This window comes from Pelophylax lessonae (genome assembly GCF_965119305.1).
Source record: "Pelophylax lessonae genome assembly, chromosome: 4".
Classification (NCBI taxonomy): domain Eukaryota; kingdom Metazoa; phylum Chordata; class Amphibia; order Anura; family Ranidae; genus Pelophylax; species Pelophylax lessonae.
In genome coordinates this window covers 614,861,967-614,885,983 of record NC_138771.1, presented here as the reverse complement: position 1 = coordinate 614,885,983, position 24,017 = coordinate 614,861,967, and the positions used below count along the sequence as shown (strand labels likewise).

Genomic DNA, 24,017 nt, shown 5'->3' with positions numbered 1-24,017 from the left:
CAGCCAGTATCTTGCTCCTTGTGCTCCCACTGCTATCTGTATCTCCACTACTACTCATTATAACCTTTGGCTTGTCTTTCGACTGCACTTCCACTTGATACCAACCTGCAATTACATTTTTCAGACTTTTGGCTTGTTTAGCAACTACGCTTCTGTTTGTTTGCTACCTGCTACATTTGCTACTGCAGCCCGACTTGCTCGCTTTCTGGTGGGGCTATCATAAGGACCATAACCTGGTACTAGCATGCAGCAAAACCCATCTCCATCATCAAGAACTCTGGCGCATAGATCCTGTGCCTTGGGTGTGCAAGTGTCACCGGCCCGGGGGGCCTACTCATGTATTTAGCTTCCTTACTTTCATGTGAAGCTTTCCACTTCTATAGCTCTGGCCTCTGATCTTGACTCCTGACCATGACAGTTAATGTACAGAAATTAGTAAATCTCAAGGCTGCCAAAAGGCAGTAAAGACATTACTCCTTCATAGGGTAGGGCATACATTTTTTAGGATGGGACCAACCCAATTTTCTTAGGGTGATCATATGTCAGGTTACCTAATTCTTCGGTCAACAGGCAGAGGTCCTATTGATGCATTAACTCAACAAGAAGGCTTAACTTTACATTGCTAGGAATTTTTACATTTAAAAAAAATGTGTAAGTATAAAAGGAATGTATTAAAATTTGCAATTTCCGACAGTATCCTTGGCAATGCAGTTTGACTAAGCTTCAGCATAGCTCAGGCAGATTTCTAAATACCACAATAACCAAATGGTCATCCTTATTTAAAAAGACACTGTCAACTTGCCCATGTAAGGCAAATGACAGTGTCCCTGCAAAGCACCCAGACACCCTATACTCAGAAGCATTCCTTTACCACTCCTGAAATTCCAACACCTCCAGGTATGGGGGAGCATGTGACCTCCTTCCATGCTTGTTTCTAGCAGCCAAATCCAGATATGTATGATAAATATGGTACAGTGGGGATCGAAAATTTGGGCACCCCAGGTAAAAATTTGTATTAATGTGCATAAAGAAGCCAAGGAAAGATAGAAAAATCTCCAAAAGGCATCAAATTACAGATTAGACATTCTTATAATATGTTAACAAAAGTTAGATTTTATTTCCATCATTTACACTTTCAATATAACAGAAAACAAAAACAATTGCGTCTGCAAAAGTTTGGGCAACCTGCAGAGTTAATATCTTGTACTGCCCCCTTTGGCAAGTATCACAGCTTGTAAACGCTTTTTGTAGCCAGCCAAGAGTCTTTCAATTTTTGTTTGAGGTATCTTTGCCCATTCTTCCTTACAAAAGTCTTCCAGTTGTTTGAGATTTCTGGGCTGTCTGTCACGCACTGCTATTTTAAGATCTATCCATAGATTTTCAATTATGTTGAGGTCAGGAGATTGTGAAGGCCATGGCAAAACCTTCAGTTTACGCCTCTTGATGTAATCCCCCGTGGATTTCGAGGTGTGTTTAGGATTATTATCCATTTGTAGAAGCCATCCTCTCTTTAACTTCAGCTTTTTCACAGATGGTATCAAGTTACCATCCAAAATTTGCTGAAATTTTATTGAATCCATTTTTCCTTCTACTCGTGAGATGTTCCCTGTGCCACTGGCTGCAATACAACCCCAAATCATGATTGATCCACCCCCATGCTTAACAGTTGGACAGAGGTTCTTTTCATTAAATTCTGTGCCCCTTCTTCTCCAAACGTACCTTTGCTCATTCCGGCCAAAAAAGTTAAATTTTTACCTCATCGGTCCACAGAACTTGTTTCCAAAATGCATCAGACTTGTCTATATGTTCATTTGCAAAGTTCAAACGCTGATTTTTGTGGTGAGGACGTAGAAAACGTTTTCTTCTGATGACTCTTCCATGAAGACCATATTTGTACAAGTATCTCTTTATAGTGGAATAGTGTACCACAACTCCAGTGTCTGCCAGATCTTTCTGGAGGGATTGTGCTGTCAAACGTGGGTTTTGAATTGTTTTTCTTGGTCTTCCAGACCTTGCTTTAACTTCCACTGTTCCTGATGACTGCCATTTCTTAATTACATTCCGAACAGAGGATATTGACATCTATCTGAAAATGCTTTGCTATCTTCTTATAGCCTTCTCCAGCTTTGTGAGTGTCAACTATTTTCAGTTTCAGTTTTCTAGACAACTACTTAGAAGATCCCATGGTGCTGATTGTTGGGGCAAGGTCAGATGAGTCTGGGCATTTAAAACCTTTGAGATTGACATCACCTGGTCTTCCCAGAAGATGATTGAGAACAATCCATGACACTGGCAGGTCTCAGCCTTGCAAAGGGGGCAGTGCATGCTATAAATTCTGCAGGGTGCCCAAACTTTTGCAGACACCATTTTTTTGTTTTCTGTAATTTTGAAAGTGTCAATGATGGAAATAAAATCTAACTTTTGCTGACATATTATAAGAATGTCTAATCTGTAATTTGATGCCTTTTGGAGATTTTTCCATCTTTCCTTGACTTCTTTATGCACATTAATACAATTTTTTACCTGGGGTCCCAAAACTTTCGATCCCCACTGTATATCAGATATGGCAGCCAATGTATGCAACTAGTAATGGGCTTTCTTATTAGTAATATTGCTTAATAAACTTTAAAAAAAAAATTTCAAACAAAAAACATATAGTTTTAAATGTCTGGAGCTAGGTTGGATTCTCTTCATTTACTCATCATGGGATATTCTGTAACACCAGCTGCAGTGAGCCTGTTTCCCTCTATTGTTCAGCCTAAACACTGTGTCATCATATCCTGAATACAGAGCAAGCAGAGACCACAACTGAGAGCGGGGAATTGTGGGATATGTGGTCCGAGTAGGGAATTGTGGGATATGTGGTCCGAGTAGCAAGGATTTGTATTGGAGCCAGACTGTTGCAGACTACAAGTTCTAGCCGGCAGGGAGAGAGAGAGAAGAATTCTGGGTGAGGACTTAAATAGCCTGGTTCGGGGAGATGTCTTTCTCTTGGCACCATGGCCTTCAGCTGAGAGCAGGTACCCATCCGTTCCAGGGAATGTGAGCAAACGCCACAGCCTAGGCGGTGTTGAGAGCCTCCGGTGAGTGAGCAAGCAGATCCACCTTTGCCAGCTTCCTGTCAGCTTAGTGACTGTCAGGAATCACTCTCATCATCACCAGTACGATTACAGAAGAATCCCAGCACCACTACTGTAGGTGCACAGCCAGGCACTATTCAGGATTCTTCAAGAGCCTGTTCAGGGACATCCTAAGTCCTATTTTGATAACAAGGCTCAAGGGAATAGGATGGTGAGCGGCAGAAGCCCATCCTTTGTAAAGCCCACAAAAACACTGCATCCAGACACCTTTAACCCATCTCTTTACAATAAAGCCTCAAAAGGGAAACTAAATGCACATGCTATTTTCTGTTGCTGGTCGCCAATGCACAGTAATCCTTCAGGGCCCTTGTTGAGCTAGATGAAGACACTGAACATCTACACCACAAGAACTGCTCCAATCTCCATTCTCCTCCCACCTAAAGGACTCTGTGCACAATATCTGCACAAATTTAGGGGAACTCTCTTCATATTAATGATTGGATTGCTAGCAACGTGTTGGGCCCATGGTCTCAATATTTGAAGGTAGCAGTCTAACATAAAAGGTCATTCTCTTCCCTTTTATACCTGGGGTTATAGATTTGCTCAGGGCCTACTGGTTACTACTGTTTGACTTATTGTGATTTACTTTACATTGCATACCCTTAACATATTTACCAAGAGTAAGAGTTTAACACTGAAAGATATTTGCCTAAGCCATACTTGTTCTTATCTGCTTTAAGAATCTTAACTACTTGCCATCCGCGCTACAGCCTATATACGGCTGCAGCGCGGACTCGAATTTTCGGGAGGCCGTTTTTAAACGGCCTCCCAGTGACACGCCCCCCGCGCGCTCCCGCGAGCGCGCAGCGGGGAGAATCTGTGTCGGCCGTGTCCCTTGGACACGGCCGATCACAGATCGTGGTGAATGGCCAATCACAGCGGCCATTCACCACGTGATCGGATCATCCAATGAGAGATGATCTCATATGTAAACATATGAGATCATCTCTCATCACCGGCGCTCCTTCCTCACACGGAGCTTGCAGTGTGAGGAAGGAGGGAGAGCTGCACAGCGCCAGGGACAAAGAGACATGTAATCAGGGCACTGATCACCAGTGCCCTGATTACTACAAGGTAAAAACATACACACTGGTGCCCCCCCATCAGTGCCCACAGTGCCCGCCATCAGTGTCCCCATCAATGCCCACAATCAGTACCCATAGTGCTGCCAGTCAGTGCCCATCAGTGCCTGCTCATCTAGGCACTGATAAGCACTGACTGGCAGCACTATGGGCACTGAGTGTGGGCACTGATGGTGCTGCCCATCAGTGCTGCCCATCAGTGCCACCCGTCAGTGTCCATCAGTGCCATCCGCCAGTGCCCATCAGTGCCGCCTCTCAGTGCCCAGCAGTGCCGCCCGCCAGTGCCGCCTCTCAGTGCCCAGCAGTGCCACCTCAGTGCCCAGCAGTGCCACCTCTCAGTGCCCAGCAGTGCCACCTATCAGTGCTCATCAGTGCCGCCTATCAGTGCCGCCTATCAGTGCCGCCTATCAGTGCCGCCTATCAGTGCCGCCTATCAGTGCCACCTATCAGTGCCGCCTATCAGTGCTCATCATTGCGGCATATTAGTACCTCCTCATCAGTGCCCATAAGTGCCACCTCATCAGTGCCCATAAGTGCCGCCTCATCAGTGCCCATAAGTGCAGCCTATCAGTGCCCATCAGTGCCGCCTCATCAGCGCCCTTCAGTGAAGGAGAAAAATTTATTTTCAAAATTTACTCACAGAAAATAAGAAACTTTTTTTTTTTTTTCAAAATTTTCTGTCTTTATTCTTTTTTTTTTGTAAAAAATAAAAAACCCAGAGATGATTAAATACCACCAAAAGAAAGCTCTATTTGTGTGAAAAAAATGATAAAAATTTCAAATGGGTACAGTGTAGCATGACCGCGCAATTGTCAGTCAAAGTGTGACAGCGCTGAAAGCTGAAAATTGGCCTGGATGGGAAGGGTGTTTAAGTGCACAGTAGGCAAGTGGTTAAGTAAAATACTTATTTACTTTGCTACAGTCTGGTGTCTGTGTAATTGCATTATCACTTTGAAATATGTCCGAAACCAGGGTGTCAGAGGTGTCGGGAAGCTTGTAAAGTCAGGGCAATCATTGGGGTCAGTCATCTTCCAGTGGCCCTAACGGGGACGGCGCTACATATGCAAATAATGTAAATGATAAAAACTTCCCTAACACAAGTAGACCTTTAGAGTTTTCATAGGCCAAAAAAAAAATCTGCTGTGGATTATTAGGTTTTCTTCTACTCACTGAATCTAAAAGCTTACTGTAAACAAAAGTAAGGAATTGTTCCAATATTTCTATTAACACTACAACACCAAGACTCTCACCAGATTGTACATGCTGGATGGCGTCATCCATGAGGTTCATTTGTAATTTGCTCCATTGGTTGGTAGTGTCCAAATAAAAACCCGCTATCACAGGGGCAGTCAGAGCCACCATGTTGCTTTCTCCATTTCCTTTCACCTCTTTGATCAGGTGATTCAAGTGGGCTCCATCTACAGTCTTCACCGTCTCAATTAAGGTAGAAGCTAGAACATTATTAAAACATAAATACATATATACTTAATGTACCACATACCATATATACACAACAATTTGAAAAATGTCTTAAAATTTCTGTTTTTGAGTATTTCACACAGCATAATAGAAAGATTTAAGGAACCTATCAAGGCTTGGCCTTCAAGTCTTCTCAATCTTGGGTATTCAAAGAGAAGCCACTGCATGTTTTCAAAAAGCACACTTCATAATATTGTAAAGAGTAGTTTTACTTGATTCCAAAAGAGAAAATTGACAGGTTCTGTTGATAGTCTCCCCCTTCCCCCTCCCTTCCCTTCCATTTCCCACCCTTCCCCTTCCATTCCCTTCCATTTCACACAGATACTTACTTTCCCCATACTACCTTGAATCTCTCTAAACCCTGCATATGCTATGTGCCTTTCATATTAGAGATCACGAATGGCTTCTCCCTACCCCCAAGTTACAGTGTTTAGCTCTGGTGATTGGTCAATTAGTCCTGGGCACTGCATCTGAAAGGAGGAAAGTTACATGCTACCCTATACCTGGAAGTACAGGGTATATTACAGTATGAGTGTGGATAAATGGAAGATTATTAGAGTGTAACAAAGGTATCAGTGAGTAGTGGGGTGCCCAAGAAAGTGATCCTGTAATTTTGCCCATTCTTGCTCATATATTCCTTTTTATAGATACAGAGTTTTTTGTACATTATTGACCATATTTTATGTACAGGTCATAAATGCTGCCTTTAATTTAATTTTTTTTTTGTTTTATTTTTTAGCTGTAACTAATTAAAAGGAATCTACTAAAATAGTACTTTTGGACTTAAAGTTGCGTTGCAAAGTCTAGACTTCATTATGGAGATCCCATGAGGAAAACGGGATGTTCCTTGGATGGCTTTTCTAATGGAAGCATTAAAACCATGGAGCGGTATCTGGAGAAGGGCGGCGGGCGATCACTCCTACTCGCCCAACAAATTGAGCCCGGGGATGCAGGCCTTGTCTCGCGCTGCTGCGTAAGAATCTGCGATGGAGGTGAGTGGCGGTCCCTCCCCCACTTCCCCCAACACAAGGGGACTATCATACCCAGCAAATTACCCAAGCAGTGGCTGTTTTCTTGACCCCTACTATCACAGCCTCTGTGGAGAAAGCGATCACTGCTGCAATGCAGCTATTGACACAGGAGCTTGGGGAACATACCTCCTGCCTTAATGAGGTGGAACATAGGATCTCCAGTATTGAGGATGAGCTCTACCAGGCTCAAGTTACTGAACAGAGATAAGATAAAACCAGTATTAGGTGCCTTTGGTGATCAAATTTATATAGGTACCAACTTCCAGATTCTATTTTCTGTGGAGACATTCCGACTACTCTCCATAGTCTCTGTGTTATTATTTTCCAAGTATGATTAGCTACTTGAATGTTTGTAACCATTGATTGCTATTTTCACATGTGTTGGCTCTGTTCTAATTTTCATATGTAATAAAGATATGTCTTTTTAAATTATACTCTATCTTATTATTAGTAGCTACTGGTACCCTAAAATCCAGAAAATCTCCTCCCGTTTCCCCATCCCCTTGCCATTGAGTACCTCTATACTGGGGAGTTCAAGGTCTCTCTTATCCCTTACCCTATTTTTTGTGTTTTTTTATAAGATAAAACCAACCAATATATAATGCAAAAGCTTGAAGACCTCGAAAATATGTCCAGGCGCAGTAATCTGTGTTTTGTTGGCATACCAGAATCGCTGCAATCCAAAGATATCACTCATTTCTGCTCCACAGGTGTACCAAAGGCCCTGGGTCTTGCCAATCCATGCATCGTGGAACGTGCTCACCGGCTAGGCTCTCCCTCCTCTGAACGCACCACACCACGTCCCATTATTGCCAAATTCCTTAACTATGCTGACAAATCTCTTATTCTTCAGAAATACAGGCAATCTACCTCCCTTATGCCTTATGATGGATGGCTTAAAAATTTAGATTTTTGCAGACTACTCAAGCGAAGTCTCCAAAGAACACAAAGCCTTCCAGCACATCTGCTCCGAATTATTCCACCGCCATGTAAAGTTCACCCTGGCGTTGCCCAAAATTCTTCGCTTTAAGGCACCTAACGGTGAACAAATTACCTTCCAGGATCCCTCCGCAGCGGAAACCCAGCTGCGCTCCACATCGACCGATACTTCCAACATACCATCCACCCAAGCTCCACCACTTGCTCACCAATTGGATCAACACAGCCCACGCAAAGAATCCCCCAAACGCTTAAGATTCTCAGGTCCCGCTACCCCGCACAACCAGCATTGATCCTCTATGTGAGGATTTTGATGATTTGTTTATTTTTTACAGGACCCTGACAGCCACTGTTGGCTACGATTGCAAACACTTTCTAACAACCTGGTGATGCCATCTGTTCTGTTATGATGTCACTATTCTCTACGTCCAGGTTTGTTTTGGTTTATATTGCTATATTCTCTTCTTGCTGTCCCTGGCATCACCAGGCTGTCAGACCGGGCCACCTTCCTTCTCTTAGTGTGTTCATTACCCAGCCCGGGGTTAACTCACACTCGGTTTGGGCTCGCGGCTGCACCAGAGCTGAAGTTTAATGACTATTGTGTTCTCCATGTGATTTTGTTTTTATTGTTTTCTTCCCTCCCTCACCTCATCCTGCCCTGCCGTACCTACCCCCCTTTGCTTACATCCACCTATCCGGTTTATTTCTTGCTCCACTTACTCTCCCTCCTTATTTGGCCCACAGCTACCTCAAATTTGCTTGCCAATCCCCCATGTCATCCAACACGCCCAGCCCAGATGTCTCTCTCACATGACTTTACATGAAAATAGTCTCATGGAACATCAAGGGACTACGATCCCCTACTAAACGCACTAAGGTTCTTCGCCACCTTAAACGGTTGAAAACCGACATAGCCCTTCCGCAGGAAACTCACCTGACTTCATCAGATTTCCATAGACTGAAAAAACTCTTGGTGGGCACGGTCGTCGGTTCTGATGCGGTGGGGCAAAAAGCAGGGGTCTTAATTCTAATACACAAAAACCTCCCTTGCTAAATTCTCTCGACGGACACTGATGAAGTTGGCTGCTTTGTCTCATCCCACATCCGTATATATGACAGGGACCTCCTCGTATCCAACATTTATGCCTCAAATACCCCCAACTCTCAATACTTTACTGACCTCTCCAACAGACTCTTACAACACCCTAACCTCCCACATGTAGTGGGCGGCGATTTCAATTGCATCTTCCATGAATCCTATGAGTGCTTCCCCCCCAAACCATCCACTCGCAACCCAGTATCCGCATCTCCCACACTTCTTAGCTCCACCATGGTTTCCTTCCACCTCCTAGACGCCTGGAGACTCTTCCACCCTGTTGACAGGAAGTATACCTTTTACTCCAACCCTCACAATGTCTTCACTAGGATCGACTACATATTCTGCACGGATAATATCATCTCCTCCATATCTGCGTTGGATATCGATAGAATAGTCATATCTGACCACGCTCCTGTATCTGTCACTCTCAACTATACAAACTCCAAGTCCGGTAATTCCACCTGGCACTTCCTGACTTTTCTCTCTCGAAACGCAAACTTTAAAATGTATATTTCCTAAGCTTAGGAAGAATACTCCACCAATAATGCCTCACACAAGGACAACCTCAATCTCTTCTGTGACGCAGCAAAATCTTTTCTCAGAGGCAAAACAATTGCCTAAGCGGTTTTCCACAAGAGATCGGCTTTAACTAAATATAAGCTGGCCAGCGCCAACCTCCAAAAGGCTCAACATATGCTCAGCAGTGACCCCTCCTACACGAACAAAAGCCTATGGCACGAGACTAAACATGATTTCGACACCTGGGCACAAGAATTGGAAATCACAAAGCGTACACATACTGATGCTATGTTCTTTAAACATGGCAATAAGGCAGGTAAACTCCTAGCCCGGCTCTCCAGGGGCCCTTACACCCCCACTCACATCACAGCCTTGAAAGATTTTACGGGCAATATTGAAAGAACCCCTGATGGCGTCGCAAAAATTATGTAACAAATCTACTCTTCCCGTTTTGCCCCTGATCCCATGGACACGACAGCCGCACAACGTTTTTTAGACAAACTGGCCCTCCCCAGGCTTACATCGGCTCAAATAGATTCCCTCAATGCTCCTATTACAGCGGCCAAACTAGTTACCACCATATCGCACCTTGCTTCCAACAAAGATCCCGGTCCAGGCGGCTTCACAGGGGAATTCTGCTCCTTTATCTCAACATTTTTGGACCAAGTGATCTCCTTCATCCATTGTGTCACTCTATTACATCTTCCAAAAGACCCCCTCCTACTAATCTTCGGATACTGGGACAAACAAATCCTCACCTGGTCAGCACCAATTCACTTTTCCAGCAAAGACTGGATTCTTATATGTCTCCTCTCTGCTCAATGAGCCATCCTGAAGAACTGGATCCCAATGCCATATCCCTCCGTCCCTCAAGTCAAACAGGAATTAACTTTGCTGCTACACAGAGAAAGAGTAACTACGGATTTCAACCACCTCCCCTCCTATAAACGTTTCTGCAAACATCGGCAAGCTTTCATAGACTATGCTTTTCTTAATCAGTGGATTCCATCAATTGTTCCTTCCGGTACAGCAAGAATGTACTTTGAACTTTTGTTCCTAACATGGCAACGTGTGAGCTCTACCCCCCCCCCCCCCTCTCGTCCCAACCTCCCTGATCCCCCCTTTATTTCCCCCCTCTCACTTTCTAGATTCATTGAGTTACGATGATTTAGTTTATGTATTTGTGATGTTATATCTGCAAGAATGTTACTTCCCTTGCTTTGTTCTTGCCTCCTGTATTTTGCAAAATTCTAATAAAAAATATATATATAAAAAAAAAAAAAAAATATCTTGTTCACAAAGAAGATCTACAGAAATTCTGACATGTTGACTGTAAGATGTTACAGATGTAAGATCTAGGGTAGAGAAATATAATTCTGCAATCAGCCTCAAGAAAAAGACTGGAAAGAGTGAGGAACACCCCTGTGCAGCAAGGAACAGAAAAAAACTCTTCAAAAAACACATTGAAGAGATGTGTGTAACTACACTTCTTCCTGAACTTGACAAGATAGCTAAACTTTTAACCAAAAACTACATACAGTATTGTAAGCTTGTCATTATGTTTTGAGACATCAGGAGAACTTGGATGCACCACAACCCCTATATACACCAACCAACACAATTGCTCCTAATAGCTCAATTGAGCTGTAAATGTGCTTATACATTTATTATTATTATAGGCTTGAATAATTGGAATCCACATAAAGCATTGCTTACCTTGCATTGTGAAAGTTGTGTAAATGTTTGCTTTATGGTCAATGTTGTCTGCGGAATCCAGTGCTGTCATTTTTTCAACCTGCACACCATCTGTAGAAGAACTCCACAAATCAGTCTTGGCTTCTTACAAGACAAAAAAACTATGTGTTGTGTCATCACAATGGAGCACACAATGTACTGCCATACCAAAGCTACATGCACGTTAATATTGAATTATCTTAGAGCAGGGGTATGCAAACTGTGACCCTCCAGCTGTTGCAAAACTACAAGTCCCATAATGCCTCTGCCTACCTGGGTATCATGCTTGTGGCTATCAGAGTCTTGCTGTTCCTCATGGGACTTGTAGTTCTGCAACATCTGGAGGGCCACAGTTTGCATATCCCTGTCTTAGAGTGTTCAAAATATCTTTACACCCAATATACTCACACACAGCATGGAGATTAGTCATGGGTAAAATCATACAGAAGAACTAACCCAGAGAATTTGGTTAATCAATACCTGGCCCCTGGGCTTCCAGAAGTTTCATCCCACCAATTGGCTTACTAGAAAAATGACATTACAATTCCACGTCAAACTGTGTGTCAGAGTAGAGGTTATTGCCGATAAAGTCGAGAAAGGCAGCAGGGGCTGAACAGTGTTCCCCTTACCTCCAGCACCTCCATCTGGCCACACACTTCTCAGTTAAAGAGGGAGTAAAAAAGTCTACTGAATGTACTGGGAATAAGGGAAATATATGTAATGAAGGCAGCATTGCTTTTATACCAGGCAAAGCAACTGGTTGATTTTAATGCTGCCCTCCCCAGTTGCACATACTCACATTTCCTTTGCTGCCTTGCCATTCAGAAAATGGAAAGGAAGAGTAGCAACTCTGCGTTTGCTTCAGCTCACACCAAATGTTGGTTATGTTATGAGAATTCTCCCCAGGCCCATTTGAAAACACAGGGTCAAGGATCAAGCATCAACATTGTCAAATTGATTGATTGACAACAATCTCCTCCATTCCATTGTTTCCAATATCTTAACAATATGATGAGGAAAGCAAGATAAGGTGAGTATATATTGCTCAGGGGTGGGAATAAAGCAGACCTGTTTTATTGCCCTGCATGAGCAAAGCACAAGAATGATTTAAAGGACAGTCATGTTATTTTGGTTTTGGGTAAATACCAGTGGGTTAATTTAATTTTTGGCTTTTTTTATCCCATAAAGACTCTGATAAAAATATTTTTTGTCACTGTCCCTCCCTTGCAGACTCCAGCAATAATGCAAAAATGAAATCAACATTTTTAAAGGAGTTGCATTTAATATATGAATTACAAACCTTTTCCTTTCACAGCTGGCTCAAGTATAATTGATTGTGTAGTGTGCACCAGGTGTCCTTTTGGCTGAAATAAATAAAAGTAACTGTGAGAAGCAACCGTGGAAAGAGCCCTCCTAAAGTTGTGCACAGACTTCCCTTTTGCATTCTTTTTTTTTAAATAAAGTTTTGAGATATTTTAAAAAATCTATCATAAGAAAGCATATTTCTATATTTCACTATATATATATCAGATATGTATGGTAATAAATTAATCATACATTAGCAGCGCTTCAGACACCAAATAGATTCGTGTGTATAAAGTACCGAATGTATAATTCACTGTGATGAAACAAAAAAACATAACATTCAAATCACAAAAATCATATTGCCGAAACACTGGATGTGTCATTCACTCTAATAGAGTAGAATCGTATAGAAAGTAGAATCAATAACCATTAAGTACATCAATATCCTGTGCAGACATATAAGGAGAAGAAAAATACAGTCCACTGATTATGTACTGAGACACAGATAGGATTGGCAGCAAGGATGGGAAATGTCATTATAATGGGGGACTTTAATTATCCAGATATAGCCTGGTCAGAAGGAACCGCGCATTCAGCCAAGGCTCGGCAGTTCCTAAATGTTTTGCAGGACAATTTTATGGGTCAGATAGTGAACGCACCGACAAGAAACAATGTGGTACTTGACCTACTGATTACAAACAATACAGACCTGCTCACGGATATAGAAATACAGGGCAACTTAGGAAACAGTGACCATAGGTCAATTAGTTTCAGTATTAATTATAGAAATAGGAAACACAAGGGTAATATAAGGACACTGAATTTCAAAAGAGACAATTTCCCAAAACTGCGCTCTTTGCTAGAAAATATCGAATGGGATAGAACCCTGGGAACAAAAAACATGGAGGAGAAATGGGAGCTTCAAGAGCATACTAAACAAAGGGATTGGCCAGTGCATTCCAAAGGGAAATACATTTAAAAGAGCAAAACTAAACCCTGGGTGGCTAAACTCCAACATAAAAATGCATATTAATGCTAAAGAAAAGGCCTTCAAAAAATACAAGGCTGAGGGGTCATTGACAGCATTCAAGCATTACAAAGAGTGCAATAAGAAATGTAAAAGCAAAATCAAGGCAGCTAAAATAGAACACGAGAGACATATAGCGGAAGAGAGTAAAAAGAACCCCAAGAAATTCTTTAAGTATATAAACAGTAAGAAAGCGAGGCCAGAACACATTGGCCCCATAAAAGACGACAAAGGAAATCTATAAAAACCAGGAGTAGGAAAGTATATATAAATATATATATATATGACTACCCACTCACCCAGCGCTTAAATGTACTGTATGAATATAAACAAAAATGACACAAAAATATGGCAATAGCTGACAGTGAGCTGCTGCTATCAATAACAAAATGTCTATAAATATATAAACTAGGTGTTACTGATTCAAATAGGTAGTATAGTATACTGTGACACCTGCAGCGCTGAAATCATAACATAAAGGAATACATGACATATAACAATTAGATAAAATATGAACATAGTAATTGTGCAGCATGCAAATGTGAAAATGTACTAAAGTCCAGTTCACAGTAGCTGGATAATCATACACAATAAAGTCCAACAAAAGTACTAGATCCTTAAACTATATAATGGAAATATACAGTTCTTCTATACACCAGTGCACCTCCACCGTCACTCATTGACACCCCCGTCAAAATGGACACTCATCACCAAAGGCTGATCATTATGCGCCTGTATGTACCAAGTGTAAAGTATATTCCACCAAAGAACAGCTGCAACTCATCTCCAATAAAGTCTGTGTCTCCAGGTGATTGCCAGACCATTATTCTTGATCTTTAAGGATAGTCTAAAGATGGGTATGGTGCCAGCTGATTGGAAAAAAGCCAACGATGTACCAATATTTAAAAAAGGGCCGAGATATATCCCTGGTAACTATAGGCCGGTCATCCTAACATCAGTAGTCTGCAAGATTTTGGAGGGGATGTTAAGGGACCACATACAAGACTTTAGAAATGAAAATGTTATTATTAGTAGTAATCAGCATGGATTCATGAAAAATCGTTCTTGCCAAACCAATCTATTAACCTTCTACGATGAAGTGAGCTGCCACCTAGATAAAGGTAAGCCTGTGGATGTGGTGTATCTGGACTTTGCAAAGGCCTTTGAAACTGTTCCCCACAAACGCTTAGTGTCCAAACTAAGGAATGTAGGTATGGACCATAGAGTGAGTACCTGGATAGAGAACTGGATCCAGGGGAAAGTCCAGAGCGTGGTGATTAATGGGGAGTACTCGGATTGGGCGGGTGAGGAAAGTGGGGTCCCTCAAGGTTCTGTCCTGGGACCAATCCTGTTTAATTTATTCATAAATGATCTAGAGGAGGGAATATCTAGTACAATCTCAGTATTTGCGGATGATACTAAACTAAGCATGCCAATATCTTCTATGCAGGATGTGGAAACCTTATAAGCGGACCTGAACAAAATAATGGGGTGGGCAACTACATGGCAGGTGAGGTTTAATGTTTAAAAATGTAAAGTAATGCACTTGGGCATCAGAAACACGAAAGCAAGCTACTCACTAGGGGGGAAACCTCTGGGTGAATCTAAGGTAGAAAAGGATCTGGGGGTCCTAGTGGACAACAGGCTTGGCAGTGGCATGCAATGCCAAGCCGCTGCAAGCAAAGCCAACAGAATACTGGCATGTATAAAAAAGGGGATTCACTCCAGAAATAAAGAGATTATTCTCCCACTCTACAAGACTCTGGTCCGGCCACATCTGGAGTATGCTGTCCAGTTCTGGGCACCGGTCCTCAGGAAGGATGTGCTGGAACTGGAGAGAGTCCAGAGAAGGGCAACAAAAATAATTAGGGGAATGAAGGGCATCGGCTATGAGGAAAGACTAAAAGCACTGAACTTATTCTCTCTGGAGAAGAGACGATTGAGGGGGGATATGATAGCAATGTACAAATACTGTACTGGCGACCCTAGCATAAGCACTGAACTTATTCTCTCTGGAGAAGAGACGATTGAGGGGGGATATGATATCAATGTACAAATACTGTACTGGCGACCCTAGCATAAGGAACAAACTTTTTAGAGAAAGGGAATACAATAAGACACGTGGCCACTAACTAAAACTAGAGGAAAAACAGTTTAACCTTAAAATACGTAAGGGGTTCTTCACTGTCAGAGCAGTAAGGATGTGGAATTCGCTTCCACAGGCAGTCGTATCAGCAGGGAGCATCCATAGTTTGAAAAAACTATCAGATGGGCACCTTAAAGACCACAAGGGGGTATACAATGTACGGTTAACAGCAAACACGCACGCGCAACATAGGTTGAACTGGATGGACTGATGTCTTTTTTAGCCTCACAAACTATGTAACAATCACAGTGAATGATGATAAAAAGTGAGAGAGATCCATGTGGCTAGAAACAGTCTTTAAATCTTAAATAAACCTTCACCACACCTCGTGGACGATCACCCCCCCATGTAGGAAAACTCACCACATATACATGTAGTATGGGCCCAATATAAACAGACTTCACGGCACTGACTCCAAAGATATACAAACAGTTCTCATCTTGTCCCTACGGGTTGGATCTCATGGGATAGTAATGCCAGTTGGATCCAGAAATGAAATAAATAATTCATATTGAAGTCTGTTTAAAAAGTTTATTAAATCAGCCCATACATCCCCTTACAATATGCACTTACAAAAATGCCAAATGAATAAAAACATCAAAGCATAGCTGACCGAGCTTCCGAAGCCTATTCTGTGCTCACCGCTCTCCATCCTGTGGTGTTCAGCGAGGAGGACAGTCCAGCCACGGCACCCGGCAAGACACTACGCTTGTGTGTAATCAGATATGCAAGCCATGTGGTCACGCCCTGATGCGTATCGTCATTTATTTCATCAGAGGGCCTGGCCTCTGATGAGAGCACCCATGGTTAAATTGGGCCCTTAGCCAGCGAGAGGACCTCCCATTCACTCAGAAAAGATTCTTAGGTATGGTCTTGGACTTTTGTCTAAGACATAATTTTTTTTGCTATAATGGCTCCTTCTATACACAGAAGAAGGGTGCGCCAAGTATAGCAAATCTTTTCATGAGTGGGAGGATTGGGTCGTCTTTGGTAGGCCGAGAGAGCTGAATTGCTCTTCTGCAGACGATTTATTGATGACCTCTTCTTTATCTGGGTTGGTAGTGATGGGTCTCTTAAATCCTTTGCTGAGGATTTGAACCATAATGAAAATGGCATCAATTTGCAGTTTAATTGGAGCAGTTTTCAAGTTAATTATTTGGATGTGACCGTTTGGCTATGTGAGAATCGTATTAACACTAAAGTTTTCTTTAAAGCCACGGACAAGAACAGTTTTTTGCCTGTATATAGTGGCCACCACCCTTTATGGTTGAGGAACATCCCCAAAGGCCAATTTATGAGGGTTAGGAGGAATTGTTCCCTTGATTCAGACTTCACATACATCTCAGTCTGAAATTCTGAAGGAACGCTTTAGGGAAAAGGGTTATAATGAACCTCAACTCAATAGAGCCATTGATGAAGTGAAAGGCCTCACCCAAGAATCATGTTTGGAGGATCGCATCAAACCAGTGGACACTAAACATGAATATAGTTTAATCAGTAATTATCATGCACAGTATAATGAAGTTGAGGATATTTTCTGCAAATATTGGAAAATTCTGACAATGAACAAAGTTTTGTGCAATGTTTTGCCAAGTCGCCCAAACTTTATTTACAGGAAATCTCCTTCTTTGGCTGATAGGTTAGTGAGGAAAGTTTTAGACCCACCTAAGCATCCTTTGATGTTTTGGGACACCAAAGGATTTTATGCAGGTAGAAGGTGTATTTCTTGCAAACAGATTTCAACACCTATTAGGGGTCTTAATAAATTCACCTCTTCTGCAAATGGGAGGGCGTTTAATAATAGACCAGTTGATTTCTTGTAACTCCACCCATGTGGTGTATGCTCTCCAACGTCCGTGCGGTCTGATGTACATTGGATGCACAAAAAGGCTTTTGAGTAAACGTGTATCAGAACACATTAGTAATATCCGTATTGGATTTAAAAATCATAGTGTTTCGATGCACTTTAGGAAAAAGCACAACGGGGACCCTACAGGACTGAAGTTTTTGGGTATCGCTATTACCCCTCAATCTTGGAGAGGCTCCAATAGAGTGAGAGAGCTGTCAAAGAATGAAACAAGGTGGATATATTTGACAGAGACTTTGCACCCCAAAGGAATAAATGTCGAGCTGGATTTGAATTGTTTTATTAGTGACTTTTAATTTTATTTTGTGTATTTTATGTAAATTTATTGGCTTTGCGAGAAGGATATTGGTGTAATGTTCTGGTACCTTTGGGTACCCTAATTACTCTTTTCCTAAGTGTATGCGCCCCACCATTCTCTTTTGGAAAGGTGCGCATACACCTTTAAGACTGATGCTGTCATCACTGAGCGCCGGACTGAACAGCTATTTAAATCACCAGCTTTCACTCACATGTGTTCGTTCAACCTGCTTTGTGCCTTGATGCTAACCTGTCTTGAAGCTCTCATGCTTGCAAGCATACCTCGCTGTCGGAACCACGCTGCGCTGATCCCTGTATCCCGCTACCGGATCATCCGCTCTTGCCGAACCTCTCCTCTGCTACATTGCTACTAGTGATAAGTACCCCACAGGGGAAACCTCTATAACCTTCATACTAAAGCTTACACTATCTAGCTCTGCATACTAAGGACTATTATTACATCTGCATTATCTAAGATTGCTAGCTCTTGAGCCTACTACCATCTGCTCTTGCACTGGGTTGGTCTCTCCTGTATGTTCACCTGCTACTCTATCATCTGCTACCATACATGATTGCTAACCTATCTGCATCCCATCTGCTACTATCTTACTTTCAAGAACATTTCCTTTCAAGTGTCTGCCATCTATCATCTCTACCCAACCTGTCTCTTCAGCCTATCATCACTGTGTTACTATATACATAAGTCACTCTAGGAACATCTTATTGAGTGTGTGTATTTACTTGCTGAATTGAGATCATCCACACATGATGAGTCTTGGGAGTTGGGATTGGTGTCTCAGCGTTTCTCTACATGACTACTGAAGTGGAATATTTCTGCAGCTGTAAATCCACATCATACATAAAACGCAGGAGCGTTACAATTGGACGCCCTGCAGAAGACAAATTTTAGATGAATTTGATGTGCTATTGTGGAGTCTTCACATCTTTAATGTGGGGTCTGTCTTTTTATGTATTAATTTCTTTCTTTTTATTTATTATTGATTTTAATTATTCAGTTATACAATCATTTATAATAGATGATATACAGCTGCAAGAAAAAGTATGTGAACCCTTTGGAATGAAATGGATTTCTGCACAAAGTAGTCATAAAATGTGATCTGATCATCATCTAAGTCACAACAATAGACAATCAAAGTGCTTAAAATAATAACACACAAATAATGAAATGTTGCCATGTTTTTATTGAACACACCATGTAAACATTCACAGTGCAGGTGGAAAAAGTATGTGAACCCCTAGACTAATGACATCTCCAAGAGCTAATTGGAGTGAGATGTCAGCCAACTGGAGTCCAATCAATGAGATGAGATTGGAGGTGTTGGTTACAGGTGCCCTGCCCTATAAAAAAAACACACCAGTTATGGGTTTGCTTTTCACAAGAAGCACTGACTGATGTGAATGATGCCTCACACAAAAGAGCTCTCAGAAGACCTACGATTAAGAATTGTTGACTTGCATAAAGCTGGAAAGGGTTATAAAAGTATCTCCAAAAGCCTCGCTGTTCATCAGTCCACGATAAGACAAATTGTCTATAAATGGAGAAAGTTCAGCACTGCTGCAACTCTCCCTAGGAGTGGCTGTCCTGTAAAGATTACTGCAAGAGCACAGCAAAGACTGCTCAATGAGGTGAAGAAGAATCCTAGAGTGTCAGCTAAAGACTTACAAAAGTCACTGGCAAATGCTAACATCCCTGTTAGCGAATCTACAATACATAAAACACTAAACAAAAATGGATTTCATGGGAGGATACAACAGAGGAAGCCACTGCTGTCCAAACAAAACATTGCTGCACGTTTACAGTTTGCACAAGAGCACCTGGATGTTCCACAGCAGTACTGGCAAAATATTCTGTGGACAGATGAAACCAAAGTTGAGTTGTTTGGAAGAAACACACAACACTATGTGTGGCGAAAAAGAGGCACAGCACACCAACATCAAAACCTCATCCCAAATGTGAAGTATGGTGGTGGGGGCATCATGGTTTGGGGCTGCTTTGCTGCGTTAGGGCCTGGACTGATTGCTATCATCGAAGGAAAAATGAATTCCCAAGTTTATCAAGACATTTTGCAGGAGAACTTAAGAGCATCTCTGTCTACCAGCTGAAGCTCAACAGAAGATGGGTGTTGCAACAGGACAATGATCCAAAGCATAGAAGTAAATCAACAACAGAATGGCTTACACAGAAGAAAATACACCTTTTGAAGTGGCCCAGTCAGAGTCCTGACCTCAACCCGATTGAGATGCTGTGGCATGACCTCATGAAAGCGATTTAAACCAGACATCCCAAGAATATTGATGAACTGAAACCGTTCTGTAAAGAGGAATGGTCAAGAATTACTCCTGACCGTTGTGCACGTCTGATCTGCAACTACAGGAAACATTTGGTTGAAGTTATTGCTGCCAAAGGAGGTTCAACCAGCTATTAAATCCAAGGGTTCACATACTTTTTCCACCTGCACTGTGAATGTTTACATGAAGTGTTCATTCTTTTCATTTCAGTATTTCATTCTTTGTGTGTTATTAGTTTAAGGAGACTGTGATTGTCTATTGTTGTGACTTAGATGATGATGATCAGATCACATTTTATGACCAATTTGTGCAGAAATCCATATCATTCCAAAGGGTTCACATACTTTTTCTTGCAACTGTATGTCTGGCATTGGCGTGGTAATATCCTTCTTTGAATGCGATTCGGTGAAGTAGATATGTCATGCAGAGAAACTAGGCACATATGGGGTTAATTCCTGCAGGGGCTGATCCCAGTGGATGTGTGCAATAAGAAAACGAGCCGTGCCGTGTGGCCACGCCCTCTGATGAAATCAATGACGATACGCGTCAGGGCGTGACCACGCGGCTTGCACATCTGATTACACTCAAGCGTAGTGTATTGCTGGGTGCCATGGCTGGACTGTCCGCCTCGCTGAACACCACAGGACGGAGAGCGGTGAGCACAGAGTAGGCTTCGGAAGCTCGGTCAGCTATGCTTTGATGTTTTTATACATTTGACATTTTTGTAAGTGCATAGTGTAAGGGGATGTATGGGCTGATTTAATAAACTTTTTAAACGGACTTCACTATGAATTGTTTATTTAATTTCTGGATCCAACTGGCATTACTATCCCATTATGAGATCCAACCCGCAGGGAGGAGATGAGAACTGTTTGTATATCTTTGGAGTCAGTGCCGTGAAGTCTGTTTATATTGGGCCCATACTACATGTATAAGTGGTGAGTTTTCCTACATGAGGGGGTGATCGTCCTCGAGGTTCTGGTGAAGTTTTATTTAAGATTTAAAGACTGTTTCTAGCCACACGGATCTGTTTCTAGCCACACGGATCTGTTTCTAGCCACACGGATCTCTCTCACTTTTTATCATCATTCACTGTGATTGTGTCTCAGTACATAATCAGTGGACTGTATTTTTCTTCTCCTTATATGTCTGCACAGGATATTGATGGACTTGATAGTTATTGATTCTACATTATTAGAGTGAATGACACATTCAATGTTTCTGCAATATGATTTATGTGATTTGAATGTTATGGTTTTTTTGTTTCATCACAGTGAATTATACATTCGGTCCTTTATACACACTAATCTATTTGGTGTCCGAAGCGCTGCTAATGTATGATTAATGTATTACCATACATATATGATATATATTGTTTAACTATTTATAGTGGCTGCTATTCCCATCAAGTTTTGTGTTCCACATCTCTTGATTCTAATTTTTAATTTTGGCGCTGGGTGGTTGCATTTATTGATTTCTTCATTGGTGTAACCCTATTTGTTATTTTACTATATATGTTTAACCCCTTTGCCGCCCTTTGGTACAGCTTCCCCAAAAGTGCCTCCTAGACAGGACAAGGCTCCTGGTAGGTACCTATGGCCTTCTGTTTCCCTGATATTTCAAATATAGAAGACTCAAATCAGTGGCGTTACCTCACTCAGAACTTCCCCCCAATAACAACTCAAACCCAGATGTATCAGGAAATGAGTGGGCAGCCAATTCTGATCACCCAATCTGCTCCTGTGTCAACTTCTGCTGTGGTTGCTTCCAATCCATGTTTGAAACTATTACCACTCCAGCCTTTCTTCTCAGGAAAAAAATAATCCCCACTTCTTCCTGAGTATGACCATTTATTCTTTTTTTTTTTCAGCCAAGTGGGACCCCAGATCAATCCTCAAAGCTGTTCCACTACCTGACACTTGCCCAAAGACCCTATATCGAAGCTCTGTTTCTGAGCTAGTGCCTTTGAAACTGCTCTATATGTCCAGCTCTTTAAAGAGCTCCAGAAGTCTTGCAAATCTTCCCCAGAAGTCTTGCACCCTGCACCCACTGTTCATGCACCTTAAATAGAGTCCAGTTATTCCAGAATGTTTTCACCCTGTCTTTCTTTCAATAGGTTTGCACCCCCACTCTCTGCCAAAAACTTTTAACCCTGTTTTCACTCCAGAAGTCATCTGCACTATCTCTTCTCCAAAGACTTTGTATCCTCTTGTCTCTCTAAAAGTGTTGCACCTAATCACTTTTCTGCAGGTGCTTTACCCTTATTCAGCTTCTGAGGTCCTGTTTTTTGACCCTATCAGTTCCCAACCAGTTGTCTATCATAATCTGATGACTGTCCACCTGCTGGTTAATCTGATTCCACTGACTTTCCGCTTTCTGCACAGCCTCATTCAGGTTTTCACATTGCGCTATTTATAGCTGACTTGGCTGGTACCACTAAGTCTCTACTTTTTTCACATCGCTGACATAGGTTGTTTGTCTACCCCAAGATCATCTGGTAGCCAATTTGCCTAGGTTCTCCTTGCAGTTTTCTGCTTATTTGCCCTTAGCAGCTTTTCTGTTGTGTTTAACTCTAGTCGTCCATTCACTAGTCCCAAAACCATTACTTGTATTTCCAAAGACAAACCTGGTTGTAGTGATCTTCTGAGAAATTCCAATTGAAACTTTCTCTGACACAGATGTAATCACTGGGACTTCAAGTGCATTAGGAAACCTGGGTCAGGTAACCAGGACCCTGGAAATACCTAGGTTGGTGTCAACAAACAAATTAAGACCTAGACCATTCAATCTGCCCAATTGAGGAGTGTGCACTCCTGGAAGAGGCCCAGGTTCGAATCTTCAGGTAACTTGTTACCACACATGAAACCCAATTCCTCACGTCAGTCAAGGTCCACATGGTTGCCAACTGTCAGTAAATTTACAAACAGTTTGTAAAATCTATAATTTTTGCATCTGCCTGTGAATGTCCGTTATGGACATTCAGTCTGCACGTCTGTAACGAACACTCACGGTCAGATGCAAAAATTACTGATTTTACAAACTTTTCGCAAGTTTACTGACAGTTGGCAACCCTAGCCTTGACTGACTTGAGGAATTGCATTTCATGTGTCTCTGTAAATCTGGTTAGCAGAAAATTGAGGGGATTGAGTATGGGCCACAGTCATCCAGCAACCTTTGAGGCTGGGTTCATACATATGCGAATTGGATGCGGGTTTCCCCTTATCCAATTTGCATGACAGAAAAGTATGACCAGCTCTCAATGGAGCCGATTCACACATGTCCAGGGCGGTTGCAGTCCAGATTGATAAAGGGTATGGTGCGTGTTTGGGTCCAATTCAGGTGCGAATTCAGGGAAAACCTGCGGCTGCACATGTGTGAACCTGGCCTAAAGCCCTCTGCCCTGGTGTGGGAAATCATGTGAAGAAGGACCCTTTTTATGTATGGAAGAAGGAAAATGTGATGTGAAATACTAATAAGAAGTCTCCCATTGGATTACTGTGAGGAGTAGACTAGAAAAAAAGGGACAGTGCTTCTGCAAAGGGATGTTTTCAAGCAGCAACAAAGGCGTGTTTTAGGCAGACAATTATTTTCAACATTTGGTCAAATAAAGACATTGCAGTAGTTCTGTACCCTGACAACAGATTAAACCCTTTACTGGTAGAAATAATGAGGCCCCATTCACACTTAGCCAAATTGGGTGGCAATGAGTGCAAAACACACAACACTCATTTGGGTGCCATTCATTCTAAATGCTGCCCTATGTGTGACACGCAGAATTGTGAAAAAATCACCCACACAAAATTGCAAACAGGAATGCAAGTTCCCACTAAGAAAAGTGGGAATGTGCCCTGAATCAGAAATTTAATTTAAATATTGATAGATTTTGTTTTACATCAGGGAAGAGCATGCATGTATTTACAATTAGCAATTTGTGGTTGAATTTACAGAGCTTGAATTATAATACAAGCACAATAACAAGGTAAAAGGCCCAAAATATTTGTAGTAACAAGCCATGGTTTCTGATGTTGGGCCTATTTATTTG

The 24,017-nt window shown here is 41.9% G+C and overlaps 1 protein-coding gene across 1 annotated transcript in view; it reads right to left on the bottom strand.

Moving 5' to 3' along the window:
- The window catches only part of LOC309552834 (A.superbus venom factor 1-like), a gene marked incomplete at its 5' end in the record, with an annotated part of 218,648 nt that overhangs the window by 93,411 nt on the left and 101,220 nt on the right, over nt 1-24,017 (bottom strand). Inside the window, 3 exons of the mRNA XM_082253743.1 lie at nt 5,473-5,673; nt 11,006-11,095; nt 12,324-12,387. Coding sequence (XP_082109869.1) covers nt 5,473-5,673; nt 11,006-11,095; nt 12,324-12,387 — 355 coding nt within the window. The remainder of the gene's footprint in view (nt 1-5,472; nt 5,674-11,005; nt 11,096-12,323; nt 12,388-24,017) is intronic.